The sequence below is a fragment of the Camponotus floridanus genome, unplaced genomic scaffold (genome assembly GCF_003227725.1).
Source record: "Camponotus floridanus strain SB8 unplaced genomic scaffold, Cflo_v7.5 scaffold2, whole genome shotgun sequence".
NCBI lineage: Eukaryota > Metazoa > Arthropoda > Insecta > Hymenoptera > Formicidae > Camponotus > Camponotus floridanus.
In genome coordinates, this window is record NW_020229325.1 from 5,750,189 (window position 1) to 5,765,943 (window position 15,755).

General features: G+C 33.4%; 1 protein-coding gene across 8 annotated transcripts in view; it reads left to right on the plus strand.

The window, feature by feature from the left end:
- The window catches only part of LOC105256381 (synaptosomal-associated protein 25), a 41,851-nt gene that overhangs the window by 4,008 nt on the left and 22,088 nt on the right, over positions 1 to 15,755 (plus strand). For 7 of the 8 annotated variants that reach the window (XM_025408019.1, XM_025408025.1, XM_025408024.1 and 4 more), the window contains 2 exons: positions 5,068 to 5,325; positions 6,024 to 6,065. In XM_025408019.1, coding sequence (XP_025263804.1) covers positions 5,224 to 5,325; positions 6,024 to 6,065 — 144 coding nt within the window. In that variant the 5' untranslated portion in view covers positions 5,068 to 5,223. Of the gene's footprint in view, positions 1 to 4,679; positions 4,956 to 5,067; positions 5,326 to 6,023; positions 6,066 to 15,755 lie in introns of those variants that run through there. The other variant, XM_025408020.1, reaches the window with a different exon arrangement.

The following is a 15,755-nucleotide window of genomic DNA, read 5'->3' on the forward strand; positions in this document are numbered from 1 at the left end:
CATGTAATTCTTTATCCGATTGCATCAACACGTGACAAAATGCACGTTGCTACAACTTCGCCTCTAGTAATATTGCGCAATAAAGAAGAAGACACATACTATAAAGTTTCATCGCTCGTCACCTGATGCGAGAAAAATTAAAAAAGTCCTATAGTAATATCTGCCATATCTCTCACAAGGACGTTTTATATACTTCTATAATACTTCACGAGGTTCGAGAGAATCTTCTCAACTGCGAGAAGCAAGGTTTCGAGTTCTTTTTCGCTTATTGTTGCTCACAATTGCATGACGAATCATGTTGCTATTATGAGTGCCTCGTTGAAGTATCAACGCGAATCTTTTTTTAAGATTCGAATTCATACACACATTAACAAATAAAATGTAATTATAACAATTTTTAATAGGTCCCAGAAAGTCCACTCTAAATTTTAAGTTAAAATAACTCATTCGTCGTATGTTATTTATTGACAAACTAAAAATGTTAAATAATAGACGCAATACTTTACATTTATTTTTGTTATGATAACTTTAAGTAATGTAAAAATAACATACAATTTAATTAAAAATTACATGAAAAAATAGTTATAATAACTCGTAAGAATTGTTGTAGGCCATTAACATATAATAGATACATATAATTATTTTAACAATTATTTTGCAAATAATTTATCTTAAATTATTTGCAATAAAAACATTTGATTTTAGTAAATTTTTTTATTTTGTATGTCAAAGTTCAAGATTATTTGAAGATTTATTTTAACTTTTTTTTTGTTAAACTGACTTTGAGACACATGTTGATTGCTTAAAATGATTATGTTAAAAATACTCCATTTATGTTAATAATATTCCATTTCTAAGAAACATATACAAAAAATGTTAAGTCATGAAGTTGACATAAATATAACACATGAAAACGTTATAAAAATAATTATATATAATTTGTATGCTAATTTTATATTAAAGTATTAATCAAAACGTGGTAACACAAGAAAATTTTAATATATGGACGCACAATTTTTTACCGTACTTTTTCATTGTAATATTATGTATTTCGCTTGCATCATTTTAATTTGACAGTAACATTTTTCTCAAAATTTCGATAGAATAAAATAACAGGTTTCTGCAACGATATCCATAGTGATAATATGATTGTCACAACAGAGTTCATCTCGTGACATTGACATATTTTTCTTCATTTTCCATGTTATGACCTTGTTTTTTGCGTTGAGACTTTATTTTTTATATTTTCTTTTTTCCGCATGAGAAATTGAAAAAAATTAAGTGGACAAATGGAAACTTTTTTCGTTTTATCGCGAATTTCTTATCTATCTATGCGTTTAGCGAAATTCACTCCTCTTTCAAGCATAGTAACAAGCTGCGAAATGATGCAAGAATGAAAGAGAGAGAGAGGGAGAGAGAGTCACATCACCGCATCGTTATAGCATGCTGCGGCACGATCGACCGTACACACGTGTCATTTAACGTATCCTACACCACTCCTCTTGCGTATTTTGCAAGCACCCAGACGAGAATATCGTGGGCGATTACATTACATGACTAACGTCGTCGTCATTCGTGACGTCACGACCTACGCGCCAATTAATCGTAACCCTTAGAGCTAACCGCCTCGTCGAAAACGTAGGGTTGTGAAATGAGAGAGAGAATAATTTCTTTTTTCTTGCAAAATTTAAATACAATTTTTTTTCTTGTTTATATTACATGAAATTAATTATACGAAAGAATCCCAGAGACTATCAACCTTGTTACGACCATCTTTGTTTGTCTATTATTATAATTTATGTTAAAGAGAACATATATAGATGAAATGTCGGAAAATAATTGTTAGGTAGAAAATGAGTTCTGTTTCGTTCTGTTTTATTTTTTTCACAGTGAAAAAAATAGTTTGTATTCATTCTCTTTTATTTTTCTTCATAGTGAGAGTAATTTGCAAGCGATTTAGATTAATTTAGAAAAAAAGATAAAAACGAAATAAAATTATCAAAAGAATTTTTATTAGGATAAACATAAATCTTTTAAAAAAGCTTTAAAAAATATTAACCTCAGGAAGAATTAACGAATTAAAGAATTCTTAAAAGGTATTAAAAAATTGATTTATAGGATATAGAGAAAAATAAAGGAAACGACTCAGCCATATATAATAAGCATACATAAAATTAGTATACTTTGGATACAATTTTTTAATCTTTATAGAGAGAAAAAAAGAAGATCATTTCTTAATTAATTATTTGAAAATAATTTTCAAAATAATTTAATTGATTCTTTTGTTTGAAAAAATGAAAAAATGAAGACTAAAATGTTTATTATTATACTAATGTTTATTATTATACCTTAAGATAAATGAAGCGCATTATTTCGAAAGTGCTCGGATTTGTTTACGGCAAATTGTGAAATTCCTCGTGAAATTGCGTGAAAATAAGCCGAGTTCATCGTCGCAATCGCATGCGCTCGTCTGGACGGTTTTATCGACGACGAAACGGTCACATCCGGGTCTCGATTGCGTTGTCCGTGATCTTGAAGCAACTCGCCATACAAACCGTGTGTGTGGTGGCACGCCGGGATACCTTTCACCCTGGAAGCTTGCCAACTTCCTTCCTCGAGGGCAAGGACGGAACCGGCGAATAAATCATGTCGCTATCCGTTACTGGTATAGTTATACTAATGGAGCGCGTAATTAGAGGCGAGCCACCATTATTTTTGTCCTCCATCGTCGCTTCCGGCAACTGTTTTCATTTGGTGAGCGAAAATAATTTTTCGTCTCCCTCATACTCGTAAAATCTCAAGATCGCGTCATGTGGTTATTCCAGGCAGACATTGTACGAGATTTTGCGAGTAGATCCTAATTGTGAATATTTGAGAAGTATTTTAGATACACAGTAAAAAATGAAATGTTAATTATAACATTTTTCACATGTCTCAGAAAATCCGTTCTAAATTTTAAGTTAAAATAACTCATTCGTCGTATGTTACTATTATTTATTGACAAACTAAAACTGTTAAATAATTGACACAATACTTTACATTTATTTTTGATATTGTGACTTTAAATGTAATGTAAAAATAACATACGTACAAATTAATTAAAAATTACATGAAAAAGTACTTACAATAGCTCGTGAGAAATGTTGAGGACATTAACATATAATAGTAATTATTTTAACTTAAATTATTTGTAATAGAAATATTTAATGTTAGTAAATTTAATTACTTTTGTGTATGTTAAAGTTCAAGATTATTTGAAGATTTTAACTTTTCTTAGAATGTTAAACTGACTTTGAGACATGGTGATTGTTTAAAATGATTATTAAAAATACTCAAACTAATATTCCATTTTTAAAAGACATATACAAAGTATTAAATTATGAAGTTGACATAAATGTAACACATGAAAACGTTATAATAATAATAACATATAAGCTGTATGTTAATTTTACATTAAAATACTAATCAAAACGTGGTAACAGAAAAAAATTTTAACATATGGAGGCACAATTTTTTACTGTGTATAATTTGTCTATGTTTGTTTATTTATCTTGATGTTAGACAATATTTTAACGACATTTAAGGTGATCTGGAATGTAAAAATAAATTTTTGCATATTTGCGGTTTTCAACATTCGTGAATTAAAATATCGGGATTCTATTTGATTGATTGATATGAAATAACGTTTTTTATGAGCATAATTATGAACGACTCAATTTTGCTTATCCGGATTAATTATTTTATAATTGATCGATTATGTGTTTGTTTTCAATCAGAGAATCTCTTTTTTTCAAACTTTTGGATACAAACAAAAAGTTTTGCGATCTTATATGATATTTCCAATAACTTCGATCTTTTAAATGTTTTCTCTTTTTCCAGATAATTTCCAAAGAAATTAAAAAGTTATGTTTCGATGGAACTCAATTTAAATATATCAAAAAGGTTTTTCTGGCGTTTGTATTTTTATTAAGAAGCAATATTAAAAAATTAAAATAGCTAGAATTAAAATAGCTTATTAAAAACCTAAAATCGAGATTTTCTTACCATTATTATTAAATCACTATTATTCAAATGCCAAGAATGGAAAAAAAAGAAAACTAAAAGAAGAAGAAATATATTCTCTATAAAGAAAGAAAGAAGAAAAAACATTCAAGTACTTAATTGAAGTATTTTTTTCTCCGATTGAAAGAGCATCGAAAACGCTTCTCCCCTGATTTCTTCCCCCAGAAACAACCCCAAAAAGTCTTATTATAAAAACGTCCTTTTGCCCTTTTCCGCTTCAACGACGAGCCGCAGAAAACGCGTCTCTGATTCTTGACCCAGTCCCGAGCCTACCGACCAGCTGATCGTTTATCCCGATCGCGCCGGCCACGTCGACGTTGAGGGAGCCATGCAGGTGGTGGGTGGATGGAAACGAACGACGACGACGACGATGACGGTGACGGAGATGCCGCGTCGCGTCGCGTCTGCGCGTCGCGACGCCATCGTCGGTGGGTCGGTCGGTCGGTCGGTCGGTCGGGGGTATTGATTTTCCGCCCCGTCGTGCACGTATACGTGTGCACTCGTGTGCGTATGTGTACGTGCACCACGCACAAACACACCGACAGCTGCGAATCCGCCCGCGGAATCTCGCAAAGTCTCTCCCCGGCGTCGTCGTCGTCGATTGCTGCCCTCGCTTCCGGCTGTCTCGCGAGAGCGATAGTCCTCCTCGAGGCTCTTCGTGGTCCCGATCGAGGGGACCGCGATCGGATCATTCGCTGGTCCATTGTGCCTGGTTCACCGTTCGCGGTCGCGCCGACGAAAAAGTTTCCCGTAGACGGTGCTCGACGATTGTTACTCCCACTCTGCTCCTCGTCGTTGCCGAGAGGGGAGAGGGTGGTTTCTCAAACTCCACGAGGATTCTTCGTTCCCGTCAGGCTCTCGACGAACGTCGCGTCCAGCGTGCGCATATTCACGTAGGGATACTCGTCCAGAAGTGACACAATCGCACACTTTTCCCCTTTCCCTCTTCCATCTCCTGGTGGATCTCGATCTGATCTCGCGTTTGCGTCGATCGCATGGTTGCAGGTTGCGCCGATCGACTGATCCGGAATCGCTAGGAAGCGGATAGTCGTCGCCAGTGTCTCGAGGAGCCGAGAGACGGGAAGGCAAGGCACTCGCTGAGGAAGAGGAAGGCTGTCGCCCGATATCTAGTCTCGTCGGGCACCCGACCATCAGCCGGCGATGCCTGCACCGACGTCAGCGGCGGGTGCGGCCGCCGAGGGCGGCCCGCCCCGCACCGAACTGCAGGAGTTACAGCTCAAGGCCGGTCAGACCACGGATGAGGTGAGTGATACGTATATATATATGTATATATATATATATATGTATTCATATGTGTGCGTGTGTATATCTACATATGCGCGATGTGACAGTCACGAGGATTTACGACGCAGCGCTAAAATCGATGTAATTTCGCCAAACTTGATTTTCGAGGCTTTGCGCGAGGATATTTATTCGCGACGATGACAACACGACAATCGACATAAGGCTTTTTTGGCGCAATATATTTGAAATATCCGGCAGATTTATTACAGTTTTCGGCAAATTTAAAATTGAATTTTGAGAATTTAATATAATATTTTTATTTATTTATAATAGCCAATATAAAATGTGATTAATTTATTTCATGTCGCGTCTCTTGCATCCTTTTATTAACTTTGTTCTCGTAAATTAATTATTTTGAGAAAGACGAGAATGTTACAAAAATGTTTGAGATTTCTTGAGAACGTTAAATGTATGACTAATGGAATCAGTCTCTTCAAAAAAGCCATATTTCTAAAAAGCGCAGAATTGTCAGCTTTGAAAAAATTATCTTAGCCTCATTTCTTTTTCACGGGAAATAATGTAGCTGAAAATATAACCGGTAATAAAACGAATAATATGGTTCTCTTGGGAAAAAAAAAAATGTTCAAGCCCGCGAGACACAGACAACGAGAATTGGTCGCGTGATGTATAACCGGCGTAATTGACTTCTGTTTCAGTCTCTGGAGAGCACGAGGCGTATGCTGGCACTATGCGAGGAGGTGAGTCTGTCCTTTTCATCATTAATCCCTCCTTATTTGCGCATCGACCCCTCGATCCTCTCTCGATCGTCCTCGAGATCCCGCGTCGGTGCATCAACAACCCCTTTCTCGTTATCCGAATCCCGTGTAGCAGCCCTCCTGTGAACCCGCCCTTCGTTTAGATCCCCGTTCGATTCCTCGGACTCTTCGAATCCCGAATTTTCCCCTCCGTCTGTCTCGTAAACTAGGAACGATTTTCATCGACGAATCGTTGCGCGCTACTGCGGCAAGACGGGCGCCACTGCTCGCTCAAATTTCAACTTTGGAACTGCTAGAAAACAGAAAGAAAAATAAAGAAAATGGCAGCAAGGAGGAAAGGAGTCGCGCCAGAGAGAGGTGGGCAAAGTACTATTTCGATCGCCAACCGGTCAAGTGGCGAGTCTTTCGATCGATTTCATTCTTTCCTAGAACTGGCTATTATACCATAAAATAGTCAAATACGAAATTCGAACAATCTAGTTTGATTCGTAGAAGAATTAACGGGTGTAATTAAATTTGCAAAGTTCCCGGAGAGATCTTTGCTTTTATTCGACCACATCTCGCATTCTCTTGAAATTTCATTTTTTAATATCGTACAACTTTTGTTACGATATTAATATTCTTAATAGCGTCACTTGATCGGTTAAGCATTGTTCTTGCGGACGCGTCGATTCCGCTTTAGTAAGATTCACGCCGGCGAGAGCGGCGTCCAAGTCGCAGAGGAGAGAAAAAGCTTCGTGTGGACCGTACACAGGGTGCATGTAGGTGGAGACCATAAGCGAAGATGATAAGCGTTTTTTCGAAGTAGTATTTGTCCAGCTCTGGTGCCATACCGAGGTGACGATTTCGAGAACGTGTTGCGGATCCCAAGCTTGTAAAGAAAAAAAAAACGTATAGAGAGGATTTACTTTGCGCGTCTCGCGACAACGAATTCCTGTGATTGCGATTTTGTGAAGAATCGCGAGAAAGAAATAAATGAAAGGAGAAAGGAAAAGGAGAAGAATCAATCGAGGGAGAATAGACCGGAAATTTGTAAGACGACGCATCGACGTGCTCCAAAATACGGCGAGGCTCGTTGCGAACGTGCACAAAAAAAAATTATTAGAGTTTCAGTTGACGAGATTAAAATGGTGATGCAGATTATGCGCTTACTTAAAAAGGTACCACATTTTTCGTTAATATGAAATATATATATTTATGTAAGGACATTTTCTACTAAAGTAAAATTTTATGCAATATTTTTTACAATATTTAAATTAATTATAAATACTATAATTCAGTAGGAAAAAATATAAAATAATATTACTGTTTTTGAGATATTCGTGATTAAATCCATAAAAAATCCATATTTAAATAGTTCACGTAAATACTAACCGTTTCTAATCTAACATTTCACAATTAACATAATTTAATTTTTAATAACACTTTTACTATCGTACATTATATCTTATTAGTATTTTAATTCTATAATTTATTTAAGCGCATTTAAAAGATAAAAATTCTGAATCGTTTTGTGTATATACCTGTTTATTTCTAGTTTATTTTATTGAATAAGGTGTTTTAAAAATTATTTCTCTTTGAAAAATCAAAAATTAAATATTTTTCTTTAAATATGATAAATTTTTTATTTATGATTATGCTTAACGATAAAAAGAAACATGAAGAAAAATGAGAAAATAACAAAATATTTTATAATTAAGTTTAAGATTTTATTTTAGCGGAAATTTTTCTCGAGATTTAAAATTCTTTACATTCTTCTTAAAATTAGATATTTATATTCAGAATTTTTTCTGGAGAAAAAAATCCATGTTTAATGTCTCAAAAAGAAGTATTCAAAATCAGGATAGCTGAGCCTGTAATGCAATAAAAGCCTCCGGCTACATTCCGATATAACACGCTTTATCTGCGTGGGCCTCCGGCTACAGTACTGACAAAAATCTACTAATATACGTGACGTAACTATAGATTTTCAGTACTGGCAGTGAATATCGGAATACAGTCCTATAGCATGCCGTTTTGTTATTTATTAAAAGATTTTCTTAATCTAAAATAAAAATTTAATAATTAATTTAAACTGAAATAGATAGTTTTTCGGAGACATTTCTATTATGTCTTAACATCATAAATCAGAAAACATAGAGAAAAATACAGTCTACGTGTAATTATTATGAAATTATTTTTAATTTATTTTTTTATGTCATAAGATAATATTAATGTATTTTTGTTACATTATAGCATAATAATAATTGTAGGAATTAATAAATTACGTAAGCTAAAATTCAGGGAACTAGAATTAATATGATAGCTTACGTAATTTTATATACATAATTTTAATTCCTGAATTAAAATTATGTGCATAATAGAAATTCGGGAATTAATATTATGTGTACATAATGAAAATTCGGGTATTAATATTGTGTACATAATTATGAGGAAAATTTTTTTGTCATAACATAAAATCAGAATTAATATTTTGTCCAGACATAATCTTAATTCTGCATTTTCAATTATGTGATAGCTTAATAATAATTCGATGAATTATAAATATGGCTAGAGATAATAATAATTTCTTTTTAGTACCGATTTAATGTGATAGAATTTTTATGACGATATTAAATAGCAAAACGGCGTGCTATACAGCTCTGATAGCTTTGTTTCTAATATGACGTACTTGAAAAAGTAATCTTGAAAAAATTGAGAGTCGATTGTTTGAACGGAAAGTATTTTAATTGCTTTTATTTTATTTTAAATTCGTTGTACATAAATATATGAAGGAGATAATGCTGAATGAATCTCAAATAAAGTATCGAATTAATTATTTTCTTTCATAATTACATATTTAAAAGAATTCGAAGAAGAGTTATCAAATACATTTATATAAAAGTAAAAATATAAAATTTTTCATTGAATTTTTCAAATTAATGATGATGAGATAATGAGACGATGATAATAAAAATTGGATTCGGCAAGGGAATTAAATTACAGAATTAAATTAAATTACACAATTATACAGTTTTTAATTTTCGCATTATTATCTGGAAAGTGACGATATATACGAAAATACCACCACGCGTTATTGATTTAATAACGCTCTTCTTTATTTACCTGTGTGTAATTTGACGTTATTGCGTACGTTCGCGCGTGCCACGACCGTGAAAAAAAAAATATTTATCTGCATTCTGCAGCTCTCTCCATATTCTCTTTCTATGCATAATTATTCGCTGTCTATGCTCGTTACCTTCGATATCTACTATTATTTCTTACATATACATATATATATGTGTGTGCGCGTGCATACGAATACGGTTCTATGTAACTGTTTTATGTGTATATATATATATATATGTGCGTGTGTATGTATGTGTGTGTGCACATACATACATATGCATAACAATGATGTTTACTCTCTTCTACTACTTTTAACTTACTATACTTGTCGAAGGAATGCACGCAACTGGCTTCCGGGATCTGATCCACTAAACTAGCTTATCCTATCTTGCAGTTTCTCTAACAATTAATCTTATCGCGTTCGCAATTATTTTTGTTGCAACACTAACTGACAATTACTGCAATCATGTTTGGAATTTTAAGAAAAAAAATATTAAAAAGTTGCTTTAATTGTTGTAATATTTTTGAAATATAATTATTTTACATATATTAATATCGTATTTCACGCGATTCTACATTGTTTATTGTAAATTTAATATTTCCATAGTAAATTTGATCGAATTTTTATACAATCTAGAAGCTATACAATACTTTTTGACTAAAAACTCTGTATTTTTACGATTGCGTAATATTGCGTAAATCCTCGAAAAGTAAACTCATGGTAGCTTCACGCTCGTTTCTCTGTAAAATTGACAAAAATAATATCGCGAGACAAAAGCAGAATCATATCGCCCGAACGTGACTTGATTCGAAAAGATGATCCGCCGAGGTCTTTGCGTCGTTCCATTTCAGTCTCTCTCGCTGCTACTTATCTACCTGTGGCTGCACTAATAAGCACATGTCGCATTCTTCCGAGCACCGAGGACGTCCCTCGAATCATCATCGGCCGAGAGAAGCGTACGTACACACACTTACAATGCGTCATCATTGTCACGTCACGCGTGATAAGCGATCTCGATCGCGACCAGGGGCAACGAATCGTCAAGTCGCAAACTTCCATGGGAAAACGGTTCTCGGAGGTTGCTCGCTTGGCTATGTATTATCTTTTCTCGGCGACACGGTGACGAGAAAATCCCCGAAGAGATCGAACGCGAGAAATGCGAGAGTATTACGTACGACTTTACGTCGAAAGTGGCGACGGCGATTGATCTCGTTCGCTTTTTATCTCTCTTTCTTGTATGGCTCGATCGTCAACTTTCCTTTTTCATCGGACGCTGATCAATTCGCGGTCCGCCCGCATCTCTTTCGCGACCCCTTTTTTTAGCGCAAGCCTCCTACGCGACGGTGTGTGAGCGACGCCTTTCTTACTTGACTTGAGCATATATATTTCGCTCTTTTTTTTTTAGCGAAATATTGAAGAAGAAATTTATTTTAGAGAGGAAAAATATTTTTTAATAAACGAAATTAATAAGGTTTGTATATGTACAATTATACAATTATATCGGCGTGCAAATGTTAAATGAAAAAATACGGAATTTTTTAAATAACTCAAAACTTGTCTAATATATTTGTTTTTTTTTTCATATTTTATCTAGCAGCTTGTATATATTGAAATAATAATTACTTATATAATGCAAGTTGCGCGCTTAGAAAGATCAGATTTTATCACATCTTTGTTTCTCTTATTAATTTCGGTTTGTGATTCTTTTTTAACTGCCAAATTTATCTTTGTAAGTTGAACAAATGCATCTTATTATGTGACAATTTTCCGCCAGGTGAAATTTAAAATCCATCATTATTTATTAATAAACTTCACTTATATTTATATTAATTTTGCTAATATTTATATTAATTTTGCTAATATTTATATTAATTTATATAAATATTTATATTAATTTAATATTAATTTTCAAGCATGATAATTGTCGATTAAGGCTAATATAATTTTATAATATTATAGAAATACTATAGAGAATTCTGTGTGCATAAAGTATTTGATTGAATACGATACAGCAATGATTAATTATTAATAAGTATTAATTATGGAATAATACTAGGCGGAAATACGTGACATGTAATCGTTAGAGGTAGTATTTATTACAATTACGAGAAAATTTCTCTTCGTCATGCAATTATGCTTACGCACCGTCGACGCAGGTGACATAAGCGTATCTTATCTTTTCTTCTAATACATATCTGCGAATCCCTTTCTTTTCCTTGTATATATGTCTTTTTTTTAATCAGCATCACATGTATATATCAATAATCTTATATATACATATATTTTCCCATTTTAACGGGAAAATATCAGAGTTCAATGAACGGGAGATTTTTTTGGGGAGAATTGTAATGATGTGTACGAGGATGCGAGGCACATTCGTGTCGCATCAAATCGTGTTTTTTAATTAAATATAATCAATTCCGGATTGTATCATATTGTACCATAATGATTGTTATACCAGCGCAGCACGCGAATTATGTTTGACAAGACAGCATCGAAGTTCAGAGGGAAGAATTCGACTGCTCGTGTGTGACAAAGAATCGAAAAAATCAAAAAACAGAATTCTCTTTTACGAATAAAAATCGCGATTTCACTTTTCGCTTTAACTCTTTGCAGTCTCTTCTGTAAAAATAAGTACGTTTCAAAGGCTATATTTCCTTCTAATTGTTCCGAATTAAATTAAATTCATATCTTTAGAAGATTGTTGTAAGGATAAATAAACATTGATTATGCGATATTTAATTTTACACTATTTATTTGAACGGTAAAATCAAAGATGATTGAAATATTATGTAATTCTTCATTTTATGGGGAATTTTGAAAGCATCTCTTTTTTATTAGTCCAATGCTATTAAAATCAAGATTCGAGATTTCGAAATGTACAGTAATTAATATCAATCAAAGCTTTTCAAAAAAAAGTATCATGTATAAATAATAGTCATCTCTCTTCAATATATCTGAAAGAATATTTTGATTAAGAATGCGATTGCATCTCGACGCAAAGGGTTAAAGCGCAAATCGACTCGCGGAAAAGTGCTCTTCAAGATCGTCGAATCGGGAGAGAAGGGTTTCGCCCTAAAGGAGAGGGCCACCCAAGGAGTGTCGCCTACCGAAACGATGGGCCGAACGAGACGCCCGGAAAGAGAAAAATGACGAAAAGAGAGAAAAACGAAAAGGATAAAATATGAATGGAATAAGGAAAAGAGGAAAGATGGAGGGAAGCTGCGTCAGTATATACGTAAAACAAAGCTGTTGCTGCTATCTCTCGATATTGTGTCCGTTGCTGTGGATGTTACTTACTTGTGTTTTCGTATACGTGTGCGCGGTGTGTGCCCGTGTGTGATCTCCGCTTGCCTTGATATCCGCGATTTTCTACACTTGCCTGCTTCGATTGCCTCTGCCTGCTTTTCACGAGATTTCGTAAATCGATAAAATAAACGGCGACTGCTCGAGTTTAATGTGTTGTAGCAATAGTTGTTTGTTGTAAGCGACAAAAATCTAGGAAAAATATATGAGAGATAATAATTAATTTTCCAAATTTTGTATTTGATTGGCTTTCGCGCAAATTAGAATTTAAAGCGATAAAAGTAATGTAATTGTCACTTTTTTTTGTTAGAAATGATTATAAAAGTATAAAATAAAAAAATAAGACGTGAAAAATTAAGTAAAAATTGCGGACGAATTATTTTATCGGCAATTATAATGTTAAAATGTAGAAATAAAGAAACGCGATCTTTTAAATTTTTGAAAGATATACAATAATATTATCTTTTTTTTAAATAATCATATTTACATTAAAAAGGCCCAAATTTAATTTTTCTCGTAGTATTATAAAAATTTATAAGACTTGCAATTTTACTCTTTTTTATCGAATGCAAGCTTAATGTTCTGAATAAATTTGATAAAATTTTATCACGCGCTTAAACAGAGATATAGCATTATTTATATAACAGAAGATAAAAGGACGTATCTTCTCTGTGAATAAATCATATATTATCGTCGCTAGTTTGTATTTCGATCAACGAAATCTTGTTGCCTGCTCGCTTTGGCTGCCTGGCTGTTTGCGTGTGTTTGCCTCTTCCCTCTCTGCAAGCCACTCTATTTTCCCTTTTCAGTGCATCGTATTGTCGCTCTTTTTAGAAGCGATCATCAAAGCTCAGTATAATCAATACTCAGTGCACATCAGTTCACGCTCTCATACAAAACAAACATATTTTTCATCGAGATACGTACATACATATAATACATATATGTACATGCATACAGGTTGTCCCGTAAAAATTTTAGTTTGCAAAGAAATCGGAGAAGTAGTGATGGATCTTTCCTCGGCGAGAATTTTATTCTACTTAACAACAATAATGGTTACAATGTTAATTGTCATAATCTTGAAATTCTTTAAAAAAATAATCTTAAAAAAAGGATTAAATCAATGAGCGATTTTTAAAAGATAGACTTTTGAAAAGATTAGCTATTAACATGATTTATGATTATAATTTTATTCATTTACATATTTTATTTTATATATCAAGAAAAATTGCAGATTATGATGTTTTCTTAAATCCTGACGTTATATTATTTTTAATTATTTATTAATTAATTTTTATTAAATCTTCGCTAAGGAAAGATCATGCAATTTTATTTATGTATCTTATTTATATAAGAATAAAATGTTACAATTAATATCTCTGCATCTCTTTTTGGGACACTTTATGATTCTTAAAGGAGACATTCGAGAGATATTTAATTCTTTGTATTTCTCAATATATATTGTAGCGCTTTGTTGTCATTAATCAATCAGTAGAAAATGGATTTGATATCCAATTTATTGTAGAATTTTATTCTCTAATATAAGACTTTAATTTTAGTGCAAAGAATTAAATACTTTAAATGAACACAAAAAGATACTTTTTATTTATTTTTCTATTCATTTTTCTTATCGTTTAAACTTCTAGATTTTATTGACCGCGATTACGCATACTTTACATGCTCGTCACTATCAACTATCATTCTTCACGTTTTCTCTCAAAATCTTACGCACTTCCATTATTTATGTATATTTTTTTATACCAATATGCACGCTTGTATTTCAAGCCGAATGAGCAAAACATGAACAAAAATATATCGCAATTTTCGCGATTGAAAAATCGTCAATAAATCGACCAATCACCACAGATTTATTTTGTATTCTCGCCTTTATTTAGCGCATTGTTTAATCCTAAATGCAACTAATTCGAATTTTACTTATTCGATACTTTTTACAAGTTAGAAAATTTAAATCGCATATCTGCATTTAGCATTAAATGTAATGCCTAAATATGGCCTGTAATTAAAGACTCTGTTAAAAATAAGAAAAAGAAGAACGTTAAATACATAATCGCTTATCCTTTTTCCTTCTCGATTCATCAACCGTTTTATTCACTTCGCTCACTCATTCATTCGCTCATTCGTTGCCCGTCACCCTCCCTTTTCCCATCCTACTTTAATTACGTGTGCGTGTGTGTTTTACTTTGCATTTATTCAGGTACTTGCAACCCTTTAGAGTCTCGAAGTGCCTCCGGAATTTTTTATCGGATTCTATATTAACCCTCTTTTACATTTTAATCATTATAATTAATAAGTCGATTATGAGCAACTGAATTATACATATTTGACTGCAGAGCTTAAGAATCTAAAACTGATAAATGTTATAATTATGTTTATAAATGTATCTACGTGACGTTGCTTTATACTCTTGAATTTTATTTTAGTTTTACACTTATGTTCTTCAGATTTTTTCTCCTTTTTCAATTTAGAGACACGTACATTTGGTTGCTATATTGTAAATTCCACTCGATGCGATGATACAATTATTTGGCGTAATGAATTATTCTTTTTTTTCTTTTGTTAATCAGATCGATTCTATGGCACATTCGTGACTCAAAGGGAGCTCGCAGGACCTGTGACTTGCCTTGCGCATTGGATCTTATTCAATGGAAGCGTACTCTGTTCTGTATCCTGCAGTGTACCTTTACCTACCTACCTACACACTCTACTATATACCGCTCTTTTCGTTACTGCGTGTCCAAAAAGTTCCTATTTTTACCGCCCAGAAAAATAACACTGCAGTCGTGGATCTGCTCGATCGCGTTCGATCCTTCCTGGACTCTTCTCTGGACTGAGAGAAGGTACGCAGGAACGATTGACGAGGATCGGGAGATTAAAACTGTCCAGCCGAAACTCAGAATATCGCAAAAACTGCAAAAAAAAAGAAACAAAAAAAAAGAATGAAAAAACGCGCACTTTTTGTCCAAAGGAAGATATCTGCCAAATAAAAACAAAAAAATATATAAACGCACAACAACAACAACAACAACGGCGACAACAATTACAGCAACAGGAACAACATCTACAACAACAACAACAACAACATGAACAACAGCAACATCAACAACAACATCGCCATTGACCGATACAACATCAGGAACAACAACAACATCAACAACAAGCAACAACATGCCAACACGTTCGTACCGCGTTTGACGGTACCTCCGGTCGGAATTATACTTTCTTTCTTCACAATCGCT